The sequence below is a fragment of the Crotalus tigris genome, unplaced genomic scaffold (genome assembly GCF_016545835.1).
Source record: "Crotalus tigris isolate CLP2741 ecotype Arizona unplaced genomic scaffold, ASM1654583v1 scf7180000019962.420169, whole genome shotgun sequence".
In the NCBI taxonomy this organism is placed as follows: Eukaryota; Metazoa; Chordata; class Lepidosauria; order Squamata; family Viperidae; genus Crotalus; species Crotalus tigris.
Genome location: NW_024097793.1, coordinates 127,297 through 148,652, shown reverse-complemented (window position 1 = coordinate 148,652; position 21,356 = coordinate 127,297). Strand labels below are relative to the sequence as shown.

Here is a 21,356-nt window from a genome sequence, read left to right as displayed (position 1 = left end):
GATCCACAATGGAGGGAAAAACCACAACAATGCAAATGTGTTTGTTCAACACAATTCTGAAAGCTTTCCAGAAACTGCTGAGCAAAACAAGACCTACCAAAATCAAGCACCATTAACAAGGGATAGAAGCTGCCTTCTATTTGTGGCCGTGGATTGTTGTTTTTTTTTTTGTGTGTGGTGGTTGTAATACTGAGTTCAACAGCATTTTATTATAATGTTTCAAACAATATATGTTGTGTTTCGGAAGAAAGCAAAACAATCCCACTGTCCTGCTGGGAAAAAAAAAAGAGTGAAGCAAATGTTTTGTGTTTCCCATAGTTATTTACCTATCATTTATCAGGTGACTACTTCCAAACAATTCTAGAAATTTACGCTCATGAGTTTTATTTATTTATTTATTTAAGAGCTTGGCCCTCCCTCAACCCCATTCATCATTAACTCCGAGCCTTCAAAAAGAGAGAAACTCTTAGAAATTCCATGCTAACTCATCTTCATTATAAACACATCTATAAATTCTGGGGACACTTTTCCAGCTGAAATCACAGAGGGAGGCAATCAAAATGTGTAGTTGCAGAAGATGGAGAAAGACACCGTCAGCTATCAGGTAAGAAAAAAATGACCAGGAGAAATATTTTTATTTTTATTATCTCCCTCTCTTGAGCATTAGTACTTCACAAAGATGAAATATGTTTATATTACTAAATAATTCGATATAGATTAATTTGAATTTCCTCCTAAAATAAAGTTTTAGTATGCAATGATGAAGAAGAATTTAACCAGCCACAAACCCCATTCTTCTTGTCTTGAATTTGAATCTGGCAAGTAGACAAAAAGAGCTATCTGTTATGGGGAATATTCAGCAAGCAGCTGAAGCACCTTTTCCTTTGAAGCTGAAAGTCTCTTGAAGTCCTCTGTGCCAGCTGATTATTTGTACTAAATTGGAAAAGTTAACTGCTCCAAGATGACACAATGCTAAGGTTGATAGAAAATATATTTAAATAACCTCAGCTTCAGCTCCAGGACACAAACATTCTATATCCATGACAGTATAGGTTTTATAAAGTGGGTGTGTTTGTGTGTGTGAGAAAGAGACAAAGAGGGACAAAGAGACAGAGAAATAGAGAGACAGAGACACACAGAGAAAGATAGGGATCTAAGCACTTAAGACACAGCCAGACAGTTGTTTTAAAATACCTACTTTCCCCCATTCCAGGAAGCAACATAAAAATATGCCAGCCAATTTGCTGTGCCCCAACAGCCCATTTCTCTTTTCCTTCAGTACGTGGTGCAGCCATGACAGCTTCACCCACAGAAGTGTATTCTCCCAATTGTAGCTTCAGCTTCTTCCATATGGGTCATAGCCCTCCTTTAGTATCGAATTTAGTTTTTTACAAATTCAGATAATCTAGAACAGGCTCAGAGAAGGGGAATGAAGATAATCAGAGGACTTGGAAAGAAATCTTATGAAAAGAGATTGAAGGAACTAAAAAAGACTTGAGGAGACAGGCATTGCAGCACTATGACAACATTTTTCAAATATCTGAGAGATGGTGACATAAAATAAGATTATGACCTGCTCTCTAATATAGGACACAGAATAAATGAACAATTTATAGGAGATTCTGACTGCTTTTTGTTAAAAAAAAAACCCTTTCTAATAGCATGAGCAATTCAATAGTGGAACAAGTAAAGGAGAATTGGGTAGGCATCCCATTACCAAATGCTTTCAAGTAAAATTTAGACAGCCTTATGTCAGGAATAATTTAAATTGGATTCCTGAAATTAAACTGGATTCCTGAACAGAGGGTTAGACTTAATAGTTAGCTACTGTAGATCCCTCCCTATTATATTTTTGTCTATGGTGATAGTAGCATAAGAAGAGGCAGAGTGGACGGGGCAGAGTCAAGAGAGGATTCAGCCGAGAATTGTTATGTGTCCACAAACACTCCACATCCAGATCCCCCAAATTGACTCCTATCTAACACCAATTTAATGCTGACTCAATTTAATTTTAATTGACTAGATTCTTATGTATTGGCTTCAGCAATAAATCTTCTTAATTGCAATTTAACATAACAGTCTTGATCCTGACAGATAGTGATGGAGACATCCCAACAGCCTTTGATAATGGCACTGATGGGGACTTCTGAACAGCCCCCTGATGGAGATAGAATGTCGGGCTGTCTGGAACTTCCATGATATTGAAAGACATTACTTAGATTCTTTAGTTGACTATTGTGAATTTATTCTCATCTTGTTTTATTTAGTTTGTCACATGATATTGCCTTCAGTTCATACAGTTTTGAATGGACTGTTCATACTAGGATTTTGTTACCACAAAACCAGTATACAAAATTTCAAAAAGTTAACTGTCCATTTGAGAAAGTACGACTTGACAGAAATACCATGCAATGTAACAAATCCAACCCAACATTTACAGAATGAAATCAAACATTCAATTGACACATCCTGGTGTATTCAAGGATATGTCCTACTTTTCTACAACACAGAAGAGAACCCCTTATGGAGTTGTGATTGACTTGTGATTTATGGGTCTGAACATTAGAAAGGGTAATTTATGAAAAAAAGGATATTATGATGTAACCTTACAGAGAGAGGGTAAAATACAAATGCACTTATAACTGCTATTCAAAAAAAATCAGAAGTGCTTATTAATAATCTTTTCTACTTTTTCTCTGTCTTACTTATTCACCATTCTTCCTTATTTTCTTTTGTTTTAAATATGTTTTATTAATTTTTTTAACATAATCACCTTAATACTTGATAAACAGTGTGTTGTCTGGGTTTACATTTAAGAAACATTCACTAACAGTTGATTTCTATAATTTATAATCCACATAATAACTTTACTTGATTTCCTCTTTTTCCCATAATGTTATCTTTTACCAACCTTAAGTTAATACAATTCTTGTTATTTTAGTGAATGACGATTGAGTATAAATTTTTTCTAATATTTCTACAGATAATAATCACATCAATATAATATTCCTTTTCTATCTAGTCATTCTGGTTGTCTCATCATAGATCCTGTTTACAGTTCTTGTTTACATTTGTTTTTCCCACAATGTTCAAAACATTCTTACTGGTTAAGATCTTCTCAAAGTTAATTACATTTAAATATTTAAGTCTATTTTTTCTCATGTAAGCCAACCCAATACTTTTACCTTTCTTAAGGAATAAATAAGACTAAAAGAAGAAAAAAGAAGAATAAGAATAAAAAAATATAAAAAGATAGTATGCTAATTAAAATTCCTATTTCCTATAAGCTAATACATATTTATTTCCAAAAACCTTTCGTTCTTTTTTACTATAATTAAAAATATATTTAATCTTTAAAATATTCCATTTAATAAATCTAGTCCTCTAGTCTTTTAACTCTTATTCGAAACATTTTTTAATCCATTGTAATTTTCTTAAAGTCAATCACCCTTAAATATCTAAAACATTTCCTTTATATAAGTAATTCCAACTCTTTTATATCACTCATATCAAGAAATAAAATGAAAGAAAAAGAAAAAAGTACTATGTTACCTGAGGGGTTCTTCCCTCTTAAATAAAATTCATATCCAAATTTTTTCTATTTCTTTAACCATATTTGAACAGGTGTTTTTTAAAATATTCTCCCTGATAGGCCCCATTGTCTATTTTCTTAATTTTCACTTTAGCCTTTTTCTTTTGCCCACTATCTTTCTTAATCAATATGTTCTGCTGAATCAAAGAATCTTTCCATATTCTTATAGGTGTTACTGTAGATATAAAAGGTAAGTCAAGTACAATATCTTTGTAAGAGGCATTTGCCCATTCATTTTTGTTGAAAATCTTTTTCTTTCTTTTTCTCTCTGCTTCTCTTATAATTTTTTGTCTCTCCAATTCTAATGTTTTTCCTGGCATCTCTGCAGTCCATTTTGTCCAATCTTTTTTCTTATCCTCAAATTTGTTTTGTGGTGTTAAAGTATAAGTTGTCTTTTCCAAACCCAATATTTCTTATAATTTTTTTTCCACTTGGGTTAAATCATACTTTTTTGTTTTGTTAGGTTCCATCTTTAAGTCTCTATCCTCAAATTTGTATTCAGTTGTCTGTTTTATCTGTTCCTTCTCTGTTGTTGTTTCCTGGGAGTTTTTGTTGTTGTAAAGTTAAATTGGAGATGAATTGGTTTATATTTTCAAAGTTGTTTTGGATTTCTTTGTGGTTTGAAATCATTGTTATTTGAATTAGTTGCAACATATCGTATGTCTCTTCTTGAAAAGTATTTATTTTTTCTTGATAAGTTCTTTCTGTAAATCTCTGATTTTCCACGATGACCAAGAATCCAAATTTTCTTTTCTCAGCAAATAGCTTTGGGGTCAGAGTTAAATAGATACTTGTAATCCAGAAAGTTCAAAAAAGTTTTTTTTTTTTTTGTTCCCTGAAGTTTGTAAGTCTCACTTTGTCTGCAGCCCAGATTGTTTTCTTTTTTGACACAGCTGTTCTCTATTGTTAGAGCTTTGAAGGTCACAAATAGAGATTAGTTTTTTCTAGATTTTGCCAAGTCCTGCATGAAAGCCATAGCTGTTGTAGTCTTCATCCACCACTAGATGTCAGCACCGGTTTATTTTTCAAATTTTCAAAATGAACAAATTGCCTTTACAATGAGAATCTTAACCATTCAGTAATTTCAAACTTATTTATAGTCATTTCATTTCAAGTTTTGGTTCTCCATAAAAGGTTTAATTCTCCATTTCCATTAGTAAAAGAGTGGGGTAAAAATCCTCCTTCACTTTCAGAGATTTTTTGCTTTTGGGGATTTTTTTTTTCTTCAGAAAAGTTGATAAGTAGGATAGAGAAAATTGATGTTCTTACCCAGATTCAAACACGCTGTTTAGAATCAGCTTAAAATAGTGCTTTTGACTTTGGTTGCTTGCAGCTTGGGCTAGACTCTGAAGTTAGGCTAGCCTTTCTCCTGTTGGTTTCTGGAAGGCTTCTCCTGGACCGATCGGGTCGACCGCCATCTCTCCATGGTCCCCGGGACTTCCTTCCTTCTTTTCCGCTTCTTTGGGGTGGCTTCTAGCCTATTTAGAGTCCCCTAACAGGAAGAAACTCAGCCAAAGGGCATGGAATCCCAAACCCCTTGATTGTTGCGCTGCTGCACAGGACCAGAAGTCCATTCTTCCTTATTTTCTTTGTTTCTTTTCTAATATTGGTATTGTTTTTAACCTGTTAAAATGTCTTCAATAAAAGTTATATGTAAAAAAGAAGAGGTTTGTCATACTTGTTTTCACTTTCCATTTCAGCTTATAGCATTGCAACATCCTGGTTGTTTTCTATCCAAGTCCTATGCAGCTTAGCTTTGTGAGATGTGCAAAGATTGGCTGCTGTCACCAGTGCTAAAAACAAAGCAAGAATACATATTCTATTGTCTAGATATATTTTTGCAACATAGCAAAGATATTTGGGGCTTAATCTGTGTCAGGGCTCTCTTGCGTTCAATTCTAGCATCTTTTTTTCAAGCCCAAGCTTAACCTTGACATTTATAATGAAAGAGAAATGAAAATTGTCTCGAGCAATTGTATGTTCTCAGCCTTTTAAATTTTTTTACGGTTCCACAGGTTGGCATTTTGGCAGGGATGGGAGAAAAAGACAATTAAATCAATGCACTGGTTCCTTTTTATTAGACACTGTATATTTAATCCAGCAGCTAGATGGTAGCACCAGTTTGTGCATGTATTTATAAGCAGCACAAATTTGGATTGCGGATGCTGAATTGATATTTACATATCAGACAAAAGAGGCATTTTTCTTTTTCTTAAGAAAAATCATTGTAAAATCACAGGAAGTTTGGTTTTCCACAAAAAGTATTTGTGCAGATAAAGTGAAAGCTAGATTGCCTATAATCTGCTAATTAAAGATAATCAGGAAAAAATATAAGGAAAAACCAAAGGACCCATTATTTAAGTATTTAGATTATATTAAAGAGGAAATCTTTGAATAGATGATGTTTTATATTTTAAGTCATTGTGACTTAAATGTGACCTTTTAGAATGTGTGGTACACAAATATTATGCACAGGATCTCATTTCACGGCTGAACCATTATAGTCTAAATGCATATTTCATTTAACCGAAGCTTCCTGAACAATAAGAATTTCTTATTTTTGCAGACGTCTGCTGGAGCTGACCATGAGGAAACTGATGGCAACCGTATTTGTGGATTGAGTAGCAAACAAAGAAACAAGATTAGTGGGACACAGCTCTCGGCAGCAGAACATGAAACAATGGAGGCGTCTCTTGGTGCAAACTCTTTTAATCAAGGGATATGGGAGCCGTATGTAGATAAACCTCCTCAATTTCAGGAAGCAGGTGAGACCCTCCCCAAAGATTTCCAGGTAAAAGAAGGCTTATCACATAACCAAGAAGAATCGTGCAGAGATCACTCAGAAGATTGCAGGGGTATAGAATCCTTTGGCCGAAAAGATCAAACATTTGAAACAGACATAGAGAGCAAAGATGAGCACCTGGGTTGGCTAGACACAAGGAGAAGCGAGGAGACCTCTGAAATAGCATCATACGAAGATAAAACTTGCTCAATGCGGGATGGGAGTAAGTTCCACCCAACAGAGGAAATGGACGGGGATCATCCTAGAGAAACCCAGGAAAAAGAAGAGAGCAAAGACATGTCTGTTTTGGAGCCTGGCAGTCCCAACCAAGCTTTGCAAGAGTTTAAGAGTGCATTGAATGAGAGTCCCTTGTTAAGCAACTGGACCTGGGACAGCAGTGAACTCAGGGCTACCTCTTGCCATGCACTTCTGAAGTCTAGGGAGGAACAATGTCAATGTATCGAAATTCTTCCCCCTCATTTAGGAGACATTGACCAGAAAGTTCCCAATGTGCACATGCATGGATCAGGGCAAGGAGGAAAGCCCCAACTGGGTTACAATTCTGCTGGGTTGGAGAAACAGCCATCAAAAGGGGATGATTTGGAGCAGGCCGTTGGGAGTCAACGGACCCCTTTTCCAAAGGTGGTCAAAGCTCCACCTACTAACTTTGAGCCCACATCTGGTAAGCACATTAAGTCCCATATGAAATAGAGGGATTGTGCTATTATCAGCTAAGCATGCAATAAAATATGATTGCTATAATTGATACTATGGCATTATATACTACCTTCATTCAAAACCAGTGTCATACATGTAAGGAGATATAAAAGAAAATGATAAAACACAACAATAAGCAAATTATAAGGAAAATTAGTCAAAACAGTATCAGATATGTTAAATGGCAGCAAATTGTAGCATCAAGGTAGGGTGAGATGGTGTGGACGGTTAGGTGCCACTGCAAATATTTCATTCTCACCCGGCCACTATATAGTACAGGACCTATGCTGGAGAATTATTTGCACTCCAAACTTGATTTTATTTGAAAATCACATAAAAATGCAGAAATCTCTTATTTGGGGATACGCAAAATATTTGGACTGAGTTATTCTCAAAGTCCAGTACTATTAAAGTGACTGACTTCTCCAGAAAAAGCATGGCTGCTTTAAAGGCTTTTTTGACATGCCTGCATGTCTTTGTCGCAAGTGTGGGAAGTGTAGCTGTATAAATTTTAGAAACCAACAAACAAGTAAGTGTGTTCATGGAAATTCAACACTGTTGGAATTGGCAGCACAGGTGCATAAGCAGTAGGGAAACCCACGCCAAGTCCCCCAGAGGAAGCAGCTACTTTAATACTTCAAGGAGGAGCACCTTACTTGGGCCAACGAGTTTGAGAAGGGTCTCTTTTGAACTCTTTGCACAGTCCTATTATTTCTGTTTTTTACTAACCTCCTTCTTGTGTAAGTGTTCATCATTCAGTCTTAAGACAGGTTCCCATCATTCCAACCCAGAATTCAAAGCCAGATGAATCCTTGAGATCAGTGTTCTTAAGGGCACGCAACTTCTCAAATATTGTGTCAAAAAGGTATGTCAATGGCAAATATTTAAATCCTACCTTATGATGATTGCATTTTAATTTTTCATTTAAAGAAAAAGAATCCAGAAGAGATTCCAGTGGGAAGAAATTGGGCAGTGACGATTTTCTTCACTTCTCCTCTGAGATAGAGCACATCGAGGAACAGATGGCAAGGGACAATGTCCACTTTGTCAGATTTGAAACCATAGATATCCACGGTGTATCAAGATCCAAGAGCATCCCTTCTCGGTTTTTCCGGGTATGTCTGTATTCTTTTCCTGTTTCCTGGATGCAGTAGCTCCTTTTGCCAATCTGCAAACCTTTGTTACTCCAGTATGCCATAAATTGCCCTTAGGTTCACCAAGAACCTTCTAAATACCTGGCTCAGGAATTCTGGGAGTTGAAGTCCATGAGTCATAAAAGAGCCAAGGTTGCTTACCCCTGATCTAGCCTAACTTCAGAGTCTAGCCCAAGCTACAAGCAACCAAAGTCGAAAGCACTATTTTAAGCGGATTGTAAACAGTGCGTTTGAATCTGGGTAAGAACATCGATTTTCTCTACCCTACTTATCAACTTTCCTGAAGAAAAAAAAAACCCCAAGAAGTAAAGTCCCTTCCAACTTTATTATTATTATTATTATGGATCATCGCACAGTCAGCCAGATGTTCAGACTGGATTTGGCATTTTGTCTACCTATCGAGTCCTTACCCAGGACCTGGGATAGGCAGATGTGGATGTTTGATGGTATTATTACTACTACTACTATTATTATTATTATTATCGATCATCGCACAGTCAGCCAGATGTTCAGACTGGATTTGGCATTTTGTCTACCTATCGAGTCCTTACCCAGGACCTGGGATAGGCAATGTGGATGTTTGATGGTATTACAGATATCGTCGCAGGATGGAAGCAGTTCCTAATAAGGCGCCTTTTGCAATTGACTAATAGCGAATTTGTCAATGCCAATGGTGTTCAAGTGGTGCTCCAGTTGTTTTGGGATTGCACCCAAGGAGCCTATTACTATTGGTACTACCCTTGCTTGCTTTTGCCACAGTCTTTCTATTTCTATTTGTAGGTCTTTGTATTTTGTTATCTTCTCCAGTTCTTTCTCTTCTATTCTGCTATCTCCAGGCACTGCCACGTCCACTATCCAGACTTTTTTGTCTTTCTTATCGACAATTGTTAAGTCTGGGGTGTTATGTTGCAGGTGCTTGTCTGTTTGAATTCTGAAGTCCCAGAGCAGTTTAATTTTATCATTTTCTATGACTTTCTCTATTTTATGATCCCACCAGTTTTTGCTTACAGGCAAATGATATTTTTTGCAGATCTTCCAATGCACCATTGTTGCTACTTTGTCATGCCGCTGCTTGTAGTCAGTCTGTGCAATCTTCTTGCAACAGCTTACCAAGTGGTCCACTGTTTCTTCAGCTTCTTTGCATAGGCGGCACTTACTGTCTGTTGCTGTCTTCTCAATTTTGACTTTGTATGCATTTGTCCTTAAGGCTTGGTCTTGTGCAGCCAGAATTAGTCCCTCGGTCTCTTTCTTCAATTTTCCTGCTCTTAGCCATTGCCAGGTTTTATTGTTATCTGCTTTCCCAGCTATTTTTTTCATGTATCGGCCATGTAGTGCTTTGTCTTCCCATGCCTCTATTCTGTTCTTCATTTGGTCTTTCTTGTAGGCCAGTTTGGTCTCTCCAGTAGTTAGTAAGCTTCCTGATATACTAATTTCAGTGCATCTTCATCATTGTTCTTCAGATATTCTTCCAAAGCCATTTTTTCTTCTTCAACCATCTGATGTACTTGTAGCATTCCACGCCCACCTATTTGCCTTGGTAGATAAAGTCTATCAATGTCACTGCGTGGATGAAGGGCATGATTCATTGTCATTATTTTTCTGGTCTGCCTATCCATTGCTTTTAGTTCTGCTTGAGTCCAGTCCACTATTCCAGCTGTGTACCTAATGACTGGGATTGCCCAGGTGTTGATTGCCTTTATGGTATTTCCTCCATTGAGTTTGGATTTTAAGATCTTCTTCACTCTCTTGATGTATTCACCTCTAATCTTTTTCTTGACTTCAGTGTGCTTGATGTTGTCAGCTTGAAGGATACCCAAGTATTTGTAGTACTCTTCCTCATCCAGACTCTTAATGTTATTTTCGTGGGGCATCTTGATTCCTTCAGTTTTCATTATTTTTCCTTGTTTGATAGTAAGTGTGGCACATTTGTCCAAGCCAAACTCCATTACAATATCTTGCTATATATACGGACAGTGTTGAGCAGCGATTCTATTTCAGATGATGTTTTTCCATACAGCTTCAGATCATCCATATAAAGGAGGTGGGATAGTCTGGCAGATGTTTTTGATGTTTGATAGCCATGTCCTGAGTTATTCAGTATTGTTGACAGAGGAAACAGTGCAATAACAAATAGTAATGGTGATAATGAATCTCCTTGAAATATTCCTCTCTTGATATTAACCTCTCCCAGCCTCTCACCATTGATCTGCAACTGTGTCTTCCATTGTGCCATCGATCTTTGCACAAATTTTCTGATGTTTCTACTGACTCCTGTTATTTCTAGGCACTTATTATCCAATCATGTGGCAGAGAGTCAAATGCCTTTTTGTAGTCATCCATGCCACATTCAGGTTGGTCTTCCTTCTCTTGCAGTTTTCCAAGATCATTTTGTCTATTAGGAGTTGATCTTTTGTTCCTCTGCTGTTGGGGCGGTTTCCTTTCTGCTCAGGTGGAAAGAGATTGTTTTCAACTAGATGCTGTTGCACTGCATCAGCTACTACACCAGTTAGTAATTTGAAAGTTGTTGGTAAGCAGGTAATTGGCCTGTAGTTACCTGGTGTTGCCCCTTTTGCTGGATTTTTCATTATTAGGTAGGTTTTCCCAGTTGTTAGCCACTTTTCAATTTCTCCTCCTTGTAGTATATTGTTGAACTGTTTGGCAATGAGTGGGTGTATAACAGTTAGATGTTTCAACCAAAACCCATGCAGTTCATCTTCACCTGGTGCTGACCAATTTTTGATTTTCTTTGCTCTTTTTTCTACCATTTTTGTTGTTATTACTAGTTCTTTCATTTCAACTTCTGTTTTATTTGCATCCACCTCTTTTAACCAAGCCGCATCCTTGTTGTATTTCTTTGGGTTATCCCATATCTGCTTCCAGAACTGCACTGTTTCTTCCTTGTCAGGTACTGACTGATTCCTTGCAGTTTCTCCATTGATGGATTGGTAGAAACGTTTCTGATTGGATTGAAATTGGAGGTTCTGCCTATAGTTTGCAATTCGAGCTTCATATCTACTGATTTTCCTGGCTATAGCTGTTATTTGTTGCTTTATTATTTCCAGTGCTTCCTTGATCTTCCTTGTTTCTAAGTGGTATTTCTTGATTAGGTATTCTTTGGTCTTCTTGTTCTTCAGCTTCTTTTCTTTCATCTGTTCTAGCTTGCTTGCATGTGATCTTAACTTGCTGATCTTATTTTCTAGTCTAACCTTCCATTTTTCTGGTGCACTGTTTGTTTTTCTTCTTTGTTGATTTTGCATCCCAGGTATTCTGTTATAACTGCAGCTGTGCTGTACATTAGTTGGTTTGTTTCTTGCAGTGAATTGGTGCTTATACTTGATATTGCAGTATTTGCATCTTTTAATGCTTGTGCTAGCTGTTTCTTTGGAACAAGCTTCAATGCAGGTAGCCTTATTCTGTTGTTTTTGTGCTGTTCTAGATGCTCAGTTATTCTTTGTTTCAATTCTTTTATTTCTTTAGTTAGAGGGTTTTGTTCTTCCTGAGGAAGAGGTGCCTGGTTTCCAAATGAGAACAGTTGTATATCTCTGCTGGATTCCTTCACTGCCAACTCCCCCTGGTTTGCCTCTACATTCTGAATTACTTCTGGTAAGGCTTTGATTTCTTTGCCCTGGGTAAACCTTTGCAGTTCGTCCAATTCTGTTTCTGTGAATATTTTATTTCGTGTTATAAATCGGCGTTGATCTGCTAGTCTCTGTTCTGTTATTTCTGATTCTGGATGTTGTTCTTTCCAGAATTGGTGCATTCGTTTTAGATATCCTCTTCTTGTTGGACTTGATCTGTAGTAACAGATCATTATTTCTTTGTTTTCCATCACTGTGTATCTGCGACGGGTAAACACCTTTTCTTCCAGTAGTTCTGCAGCTGCTGGCCCTGGTTGCTCAGCCAACAGTCCTGAGTCCTGTAACCCATTTTTCACCAGATATCCAGGAACTCCAATATCTAGTGCGGACCTTGTTAACCCGGGTGACGTCCGAGCCGGTATGGCATTCTGCAATTTACGTCTCACCATATTTTTTATGGGAGAGACACTCTTTGTCTGACTCCTCTGATGAGACCTGTCCAGTATGGTTGAACCTCTGGCATAGCTCTCATCTTCCTCAGAGTACACAAGCCCCACAACCACGTCAAGGTAGTGCCTCACTGGGGGATTATTATTATTATTATTATTATTATTAATGTTTTATTCATCTCTCTCTCCCTCTATTATAAGAAAACTTAATTCATGCAGTTTGGCAATGTGGGTTCTTTTTACACATCCAAGCTTTTCCTCCTCAGATGTATCTTTTTGCATTGATTACCTTAACAAAAGGTTGGTTTGATTTGATCCTAGCAAATTTCAAGAGTCCAAGGCAAACAACCAGAGATACTAAGGGGACAGGATGTAACTTAGTCTAGTGATAAAAATACCCAACTCTTTGAGTGATTCAATCCAATCAGATAACACCACATAAATGCATAATCATTTAAATTGTAGCACTGTAGTACAGGTAGTCCTCGACTTATGACCACAATTGAGCCCAACATTTCTGTTGTTAAGTGAGGTATTTGTTAAGTGAGTTTTGCCCCATTCTATGACATTTCTTGCTACAGTTGTTAAATGAATCACTGCAGTTGATAAGTTAGTAACCCAGTTGTTAAGTGAATCTGGCTTCCCCATTGAGTTTGCTTGCAAGAAGTTTGCAAAAGGTGATCAGGTGATCTTGGGACACAGCAATGGTCATAAGTATGAACCAGTTGCCAAGCATCTGAATTTTTATCACATGATCATGGGGATACAGAAGTGTAACTGTGAAAAATGGTCATAAGTCACTTTTTTCAGTGCTATTTGTAACCTTGAATGGTCACTAAATGAACTGTTGTAAGTTGAGGACTATCTGTATTTTGTTAAGCAACAATTAAAGGTCACATTATATATTTTTGGTAATAGTTCTATGGAAAATAGAGATCACTAGTAGCTTTTTTGCAAGCTGTTTCTGCAATAACCAGCATGGGCAGCTTACAGGCAACACTTTTGCTTAGTTCTTATCTTGAATATTTCAGGTTTTACTCGGTGATCATAAAAATATGCTAGTACAATTAGAATGCAGTGGCATTTGCTTTCATCCTATATTTCCTTTGAACTGTAGAAAAATACATTTTACTTTATTTTGTTTTTACCTCTTGCTTCATTAGGCTCTGTTCTTTAAACTTTAAGGTTAGAGCTATAGTATTTCACTGATGTCATTTAGGCATTAACAGATATCAACTGTTTTCCATGGAATTTAGTACTGCTAAAAGATAATAAGCAAATAGCTTTTGTTATCATTCTCTCTGTGTTTGCCCAGCTCAGTTTTCTAAAATAACTTATACTTGTTTAAAATTAATGTCATCTTAAGAAAATTAAACTTGACATGGAAGTATAAATCATTACTTTAAAATACTGTTATTGCTGCTACTGTGATACCAAAAGTCATAAAATGCAATAGGATTACTTTTTATTCTTATTTATCCAGAGACTCAGATCACGAAGAAGCAGGAATACAGCTTTGTAATTCACTTTCTGAATTAAAAGCTTTATTAAATCATGCTCACACAACTGTGCATACCCAATTCACAATCTGGCTAGCAAGGCTGGATTTCAGGAGTATTGAGTAGGACACTTCAGTACCTCATTCTGTATGATAGCTCCCAAACACTATAATTTCTTTCTAGTGTTATAATTTCCAGCAAAGCTTGGCTAGTCCCAGTGTGGCAGTCTTTTCCTACTGCTTACTACTTTTCCATTGGAATGCCATTGGCTTATTCAGTTCACATGGGAACCATTTCTTATTCTAAGAATTTTTTTTTCTTATTTTCAGAACCATTTCTTCTATTTTCATAGTAAACTTCAATCTGATACTTTTCCACAGGTGTAGCAGTTGACATCTATAATAATAATAATAATAATAATAATAATAATAATAATAATAATAGCAGTGCCTGGAGACAGCAGAATAGAAGAGAAAGAACTGGAGAAGATAACAAAATACAAAGACCTACAAATAGAAATAGAAAGACTGTGGCAAAAGCAAGCAAAGGTAGTACCAATAATGATAGGCGCCTTGAACACCATTGGCATTGACAAATTCGCTATTAGTCAATTGCAAAAGACGGCCTTACTAGGAACTGCTTCCATCCTGCGACGATATCTGTAATACCATCAAACATCCACATCTGCCTATCCCAGGTCCTGGGTAAGGACTCGATAGGTAGACAAAATGCCAAATCCAGTCTGAACATCTGGCTGACTGTGCGATGATCCATAATATTGATGATAATGATGATGATGATGATGATGATGATGATGATGATGGAAGGGACCTTGGAGGTCATCTAGTCCAATTCCCTGCTCAGGCAGGAAACCCTATACCATTTCAGACAACCCTTCCATCTTTATGGCCTGCTTTATGGATGTATTCCGTCTTCTACACATGTGCATTTATACATTTAGAAAATACATTTTTATTATTTATTTATTTTTATCCTGCCTCCATCATTTTTATAAATAACCCAAGGCAGCAAACATTCCTAATGCTCTTTCCTCCTCCTATTTCCCGCACCACAAAACCACTGTGAGGTGGGTTGGGTTGCAAGACAGTGATTGGACCAAAGTCATCCAGCTGGCTTTCATGCCTAAAGTGGAACTAGAACTCACAGTCTTTCTAGCCTGGTGCCTTTACCATTAGACCAAATCGGCTCTTAAACACCTAGTATTAAACTGCATAGCACTGACAATAGGGCAGCCACACCATGACATTAATGATAACAATACTGGCTATACCCAGTGGTGTTACTGTATATCGGTGTATGGTTAATAACAAATAACACTATGATTATTGTTATTACAGTGCTAGTTTTAGAAGGTGAGATAAAATCCCACAGTCTGAGCGTTACTGTGTGCACTTACTAAAATACTGATATGATAGGGTAGATTCACTGTTCTCAAGTACTGAGTTTACCATGCTACTGTTTGTTGGACTGGCTAGATTTTGCCATGTCCAATAGGCGGCATGGGAAATGGAAACAGGGCAGTCTGTCCACTCCCATTCAGTGAAGGATGAGAGAAACACCCTAGGAAGCATTCTTAGCACAAGGGAGAGAGAAATATATATATATAGATATTTCATTGCATTGGTAGAAAATAAGCAATGCAGCATCTTCTTTGATAACACACAGATTTGGAGTGGTGAGGTTCCCAGGTCATGGTGAGGTTTTCCCTCAAATGTGGCCTGCCTTAGTGCCTCTGAACCAACCTCTGTCCATGTGTTGGGCCGAGGGACCTGAGGTCACCTTCCAAAGGTGGCTGTCTTTTATACTCTGGGAAACAGAGAGTCATTTACAAAACTGTTAGGAACACAAACAGTGTGAAAGCTTCCTTTTTCAAAAGTCAGGGACATGCACCTTTTCACAATGTATCCCTTCCCACATGATCTGTTCTTGTGATTCAGCTAATGTCTTATGCAATCAACATGCCGTTGCTACTAAATTCAAGATTAATTTATGCTGGGCACACTGTAAAGCAAGTATTACACAACAGGTAGTGGATTGGGAGCGTTTGCATTTTTTGCGGGGGGGGGGGAAAGGGGGTGCATTTTGCCAAGCACTGATAAATGATGCTGTAGGGAATTGCCTCATTCCAAAGCCACTTAATGTCTATATTGCCAATGTTTTAAAAAGATGCCTTTTACCTGGCTTAACTAGTTTTGCAATTTGAATAATAAAACTCAGAATGTCAGGCAGTCTGCTGCTACATGGGCTACGTTGAAAAGTTTAAAGATCTTGCAGTAAAACACATCTGCAATGGTTCAACCTATTTTAAGTTCAATCAAATATTCACTGACTCCCAAATATTATTCAAAGGCCAGGAACAGCAATGAGTAAAAACCTCTGTTTTTAAATTCAGACTTACCAGTAAGACATTCTTTGAAATCTGATGGAAAAAAAATATTTATTTTATATAGAGTGGCCTTTAGTACTGTAAGGCATTTGGATGTCTCAATAATTTACTGCGTATTGCCATTTTTGGGGGTGTGGTATATTGGGTAAAATTTTTATCGGCTTTGCAGGGTGATACAGACAAAGAAGCACATTCAGATGAACTAACTCTATTTTATTGTAAAGTTACATTAAGAGAATCTTGCAAGTCTGAAAGTACATTTCTGTCTGTTTACCTTTACAGTCCAAGAAACTTTCTGAGATGTTTGCCATGCCCACATTCTTGCTGCGGGCTAAGGTGCCTCTTATCTGCCCATTACCCTAGCTGCAGCTCTTCTCCATGTCTCCCAAATTCATTCCTACATACTGTTCCAAATTTGATGGAAACAGTTCCATCACAGTCAGCGTACATGACTTCTTAGGAATTTCCTCCATAAAATTTAAAATACTATCACCATCTTTCAAGGAGGACATTACAAAAGATTTCAAAGAGAAAATGTTGCTGGAAAGTAATTCTATACTTTTGACTCAATGATCTTATCAGGGATCTCATTAAAAATTACAAAAGTATTGTTTCAGTTGGGATATACACAGCTGATATCCCCTCTCTCTTCACTGCCATTCCCTCCTTTAAAATTGTTTCTACCTCCCTAATATTAGCAAAATACAACAAAATAAGCCTTGAGAAATGAAATACTCTAGGCATGTGGAAACTCAAATTTTAAACTCACATATAACATTGCAATACTGTTATTATCATCATCATCATCATCATCATCATCATCATCATCTTCATCATTTCCATTTTTAATCTTCCTTTCTACCCAGAAAGCACTTAAGACGACAATAAAATTGAACTTATTCAGGTTCTTTGTAGCTGAACATATTTTTAAAAAATAAAATCATAAATTAAAATGAATATCTGCATTCATAGAGAAGCTTGGCCCAATTGCTGATTTTAGTATTCTTTGTCAAAAATGTACCGAACAGCATTAGTTCCATAATGCAACACTGTAGACATGCTAGTTGGTGTGTTATCACAGAGTTCTCCAACCTTTCCAGAGGAAAAGGGTGAAGCAGAGAAATGTGCACTTGTGTGCATGCGCAAATGGGTACGCGCATGGTGGTGATGCCAGCATCTGCACGCAAGTGCAAGCAGATTGTGTGTACCTGCAGCAATGCTGGTGACAGTGCTGGTGCCTGCACCCCCATGCAAGCGGGCCGCTAGCACCTGCAAACAGGCCGTTAGCAATCACACGCATGCGCAAATGCTAGTGACCACATGATGCTGGCGGTGGTGCTAGCACTCCCATGCATGCACAAATGGCACTCACTAGCCATTTCTGCAGCCCGCTGGCCAACAGATACCGGGCCATGGCCCACAGGTTGGAGACCCCTGTGTTATCAGACCTTTATGTCTCTATCCTATTATTTGCTGCTGTCTGGAAGCTCATTTGGGAACTATCTTGCTTGTGAGGTCTGGACCCAGAGACCTGAGGCCCCTTTCTTAGCAGCATTATGGCTTGTTTATTGAGCCTTTTGTCACCCCACCCCACCCCACATATACACAGAAACACACACACATAAGCATACACATATACACACATTCCACGTCAACTCCTACACTATATACACTGCATACACTCCTACAGAGTGTACATGATGTGGTTCCAGCTAATGAAACATTCCAAAGAACTTCCAGGCATTTATTTTCCTAACAGTCTTTTATGTTACAAAATGTCAGCACAGGCACAATGGAGGGATGGTAGGATCTAAGTTCTCTTCCTCTGAGCAGTTAAATTATCAGCATGTTCCCTCCCTAAATTAGCTGTCATATCTCACATTATCCAATTAGAGTGAAGGTCAAATGTTTTCTTCCTCTTTCTTTCCCAGGCTTTACCCCCAACACCCCTTCTGCTCTTTATTAACCCCATAGTTACCAGACAATTCTGCATATTGTCAAAAGCAAGAATATACAATATTTGCAGCGTTGACAGTATGGCTTTTCCCTTGGACAATTAGTTACGGTTCCTTCTGAATCATCAGAAGTTTCCCTCAGACATGTAATCTGTTGATGTGATAGTGCTACTTAGGAATGATTAATCCATCCAAAGCACAGCCATATGTTTTTCTTCCTTTTGTTTAGACCAAAGCAATCCATGGGGTTGCCATGCCAAAAGGCTACCTTGAGCTGACCCTGAATCTGAGGGACCGTGAGCCAGGCCATGTTCCTACAAGCAGTTTTAACTGTGACATTATCCTGAGACCCGATTTATCAACATTCCGGATTTTGCCATGGGCAGAACAAACAGCAAGAGTGATCTGTGATCCCTTTATGGTGATGGGTAATCCTCTCTTGACCTCACCCCGGCATATTGCCAAGCAGCAGTTGAGCCAGCTCCGGGATAACGGTTTTGCGCTGTATTCAGCCTTCACTTACGAATTCTGCGTCTACGGCATCGCTGAAATTGTCAATTCAAAGACCATCTCTTTTCCCGCTGCCACCCTACTCAGCAATCATGATCAGTCCTTCATCCAGGAACTCATGGATGGCATGTATCACGCTGGGGCAAACATTGAAAGCTTCTCATCCTCCGCTGGGCCTGGCCAGATGGAGATCTCTTTTCACCCAGAGTTTGGCCTGGGTGCAGCAGACAGTGCCTTCACTTTTCGGACAGGCATTAAAGAAGTAGCCAAAAAGTACAATTATATTGCCAGTTTTTTCACTGAAGATGGATCCTATAATTCTGGTATTCTGACCCATAGCCTTTGGGACAGCAGCAGACGGTATAATTTGTTTGCTTTGGGTTCTGGAGTCCCAGAGCTGACTGAAATAGGGAAGAATTGGCTGGCTGGGCTACTGATGCATTCTGCAGCTCTCAGCTGCCTGATGGCCCCCACTGTCACCTGCCGCAAATGCTACAGTGGGTGTAGCAAAGGCTCCAAAGAGGCTGTGATTGCCAAGGGAGCATGGAATGACAACAGCTGTGCATTTAACATCCAAAATCATAGTGATAAGGGGACCTGGATAGAAAATCAGCTGGGCTCAGCCACAGCCAACCCTTACTTGGTACTCTCGGCTACGATTGCCGCAGGTCTGGATGGGGTAAAGAAAAAGCTCATGTTCCAGGAGGCCTCAGGGAAGATCCAGAGCTCCACTCTGACGAAAGCAGGCTTGATCCCTCTGAAGCTGGAAGATGCTCTTGTGGCTCTCCAAGAAGATGAGTGCATCAGGGAAGCACTGGGGGATTATTTTGTCCAGTACTTTGTCAACATAAAGCAATATGAGGTGGAAACTGAGGAAATGGATGCAGAAAGGAATAAGTTTTTGGAATATTTTATCTAGTGTGAAGATGAGATTGGAGTGTTAATAGAAGCTAAGCAATGCAGCTGTGGATCAGGAAGTCTCTAGATCACATTTCTTTCATAAGTGATCTTTTTAAGTGACTTTAAGGAACTCTGTCTTTTTCTTTCTTTTTCTTATAAACTGCAGTACACCTAATAAAGTTGCAGGTAGCAATGAACTGATTTACTGTAAATGGTATTACAAAAATCTTGAGATCATAGTGTACATTAAGTTTTAGTAGAATATTAGTTTCCTATAGCCTTTTATTTGAATATAGGTTATTTTGCATGAAACTGTTTTTCCTGGAGACTCCAGATCACGGGTAGCAAACTCTCCACCTTACGTGACGTGTGGCGATGTATCATGACTTGTTTTGCATTGCCGGAGCTGGGTGGGTGTGGCCTCAGCATGATGCAACCGGCCTGTGGGCCAGCAGTTTGATACCTCTGCTCCAGATCAATCTACAAGTCCTTTTGTTATATAGATTTCAGCTGCAATCAGCTTCTTGTTTTCCTCTGATTAATTTCAAATTGGGAGGGAGAGAATATTACCTTACAGCATGCCATGAAAAGAGACTAATCTATTTCCTCTCTCAAATAATCAAAGCAAACCTTTCTCCCTGGCTAGGAAATAAGGCTCCGTAGTTGTTTTTTTTTTAAATATTTGGTTGGTCACATAGTCAGCCAAATGTTTAGACTGAATCTGGCATTTGTGACCACTTTATTGAGTCCTGGGATAGATAGAGGCTGTTGTTCTTTTATGGTGTTACAGTTATAGTTGCAGGATGTAAGCTGTTCTGAATAAAGCTGCCTTTTGCAATTGACTGAAAAGGATTTTGTCAATGCCGATAGTGTTCAAATGGTGCTTCAGTAGTTTTGGGTTTGCACCCAAGGTTCCTATTACTATTGGTAGTATCCAGTGGTGGGATTCAGCCAGTTTGCACTATTTCGGCAGAACTGGTAGCTAATTTTTTGTTGCCCAGGCTCAGAATAGACTTCTGGAAGCAGCATCCACACAGAACCGGTTGTTCACATATTTGAATCCCATCAGTGGTAGTATCTTTGCTTTCTTTTGCCACAGTTGTTCTATTTCTATTTGCGGGGCTTTGTACTTTGTGATTTTCTCCAGTTCTTTATCTTCTATTCTGCTGTCTCCAGGTACCGCAACTTTCACTATCCAGACATCTTTGTCTTTCTTATCAACAATTTTAAGTCTGGGTTATTATGTGGCAGGTGTTTGTTTGTTGAATGTAAAGTCCCAGTTTCTGCAGGAGCCAACTAGGTGGTCCACTGTTTCTTTAGCTGCTTTCCCTAGAATTTGCTGTCTGTTGCTGTCTTCTCTATTCTGGCTTTGTATGCCTTTGTTCTTAACATTTGGTCTAGTGCAGTCAGAATTAGTCTCTTTCTTCAACTTTCCCACTCTTAGCTATTTCCAGGCCTTGTTGTTATCTCTTTGGTACAGTATTCAATAAGCCTTCATGGTATACTAGCTTTAGTGCATCTTCTTCACTATCCTTCAGGTATTCTTCCAATGCTCTTTTTTTCTTCTGCAATTGTCTAGGATACCTGCAGCATTCCATGCTCACCTATGCTCCTTGGTAAGTAGAGTCTGTCAACGCTGCTGCATGAATAAAAGAGCACGATTCCTTGTCATTATTTTTCTGTTCTTCCTGTTCAGTCCAAAGCTTCTAGTGTGCAATTCAAGCTTCTTTATTTGCTGGTTTCTTGCTATAGCTTTAACCTGCTGCTTTTTTATTTCTAATCCTTCCTTCATCTTCCTTATTTCTAGGTGGTG

The 21,356-nt window shown here is 38.2% G+C and overlaps 1 protein-coding gene across 2 annotated transcripts; it reads left to right on the top strand.

Annotated features, from left to right (window-relative positions):
• The first annotated feature begins 488 nt into the window (after window positions 1–488).
• Window positions 489–20,564, top strand: LGSN (lengsin, lens protein with glutamine synthetase domain). 2 transcript variants are annotated; one of them, XM_039365099.1, is made up of 5 exons: window positions 489–604; window positions 6,159–6,357; window positions 6,859–7,056; window positions 8,022–8,206; window positions 18,363–20,564. In XM_039365099.1, the coding sequence occupies exons 1-5, from the start codon at window positions 578–580 to the stop codon at window positions 19,560–19,562; spliced, it is 1,809 nt and encodes a 602-aa protein (XP_039221033.1). In that variant the 5' UTR covers window positions 489–577; the 3' UTR covers window positions 19,563–20,564. The 2 variants fall into 2 exon arrangements, with proteins under 2 accessions (XP_039221033.1, XP_039221032.1); XM_039365098.1 differs by having other exon boundaries at window positions 6,159–7,056.
• The last annotated feature ends 792 nt before the right edge of the window (window positions 20,565–21,356 follow it).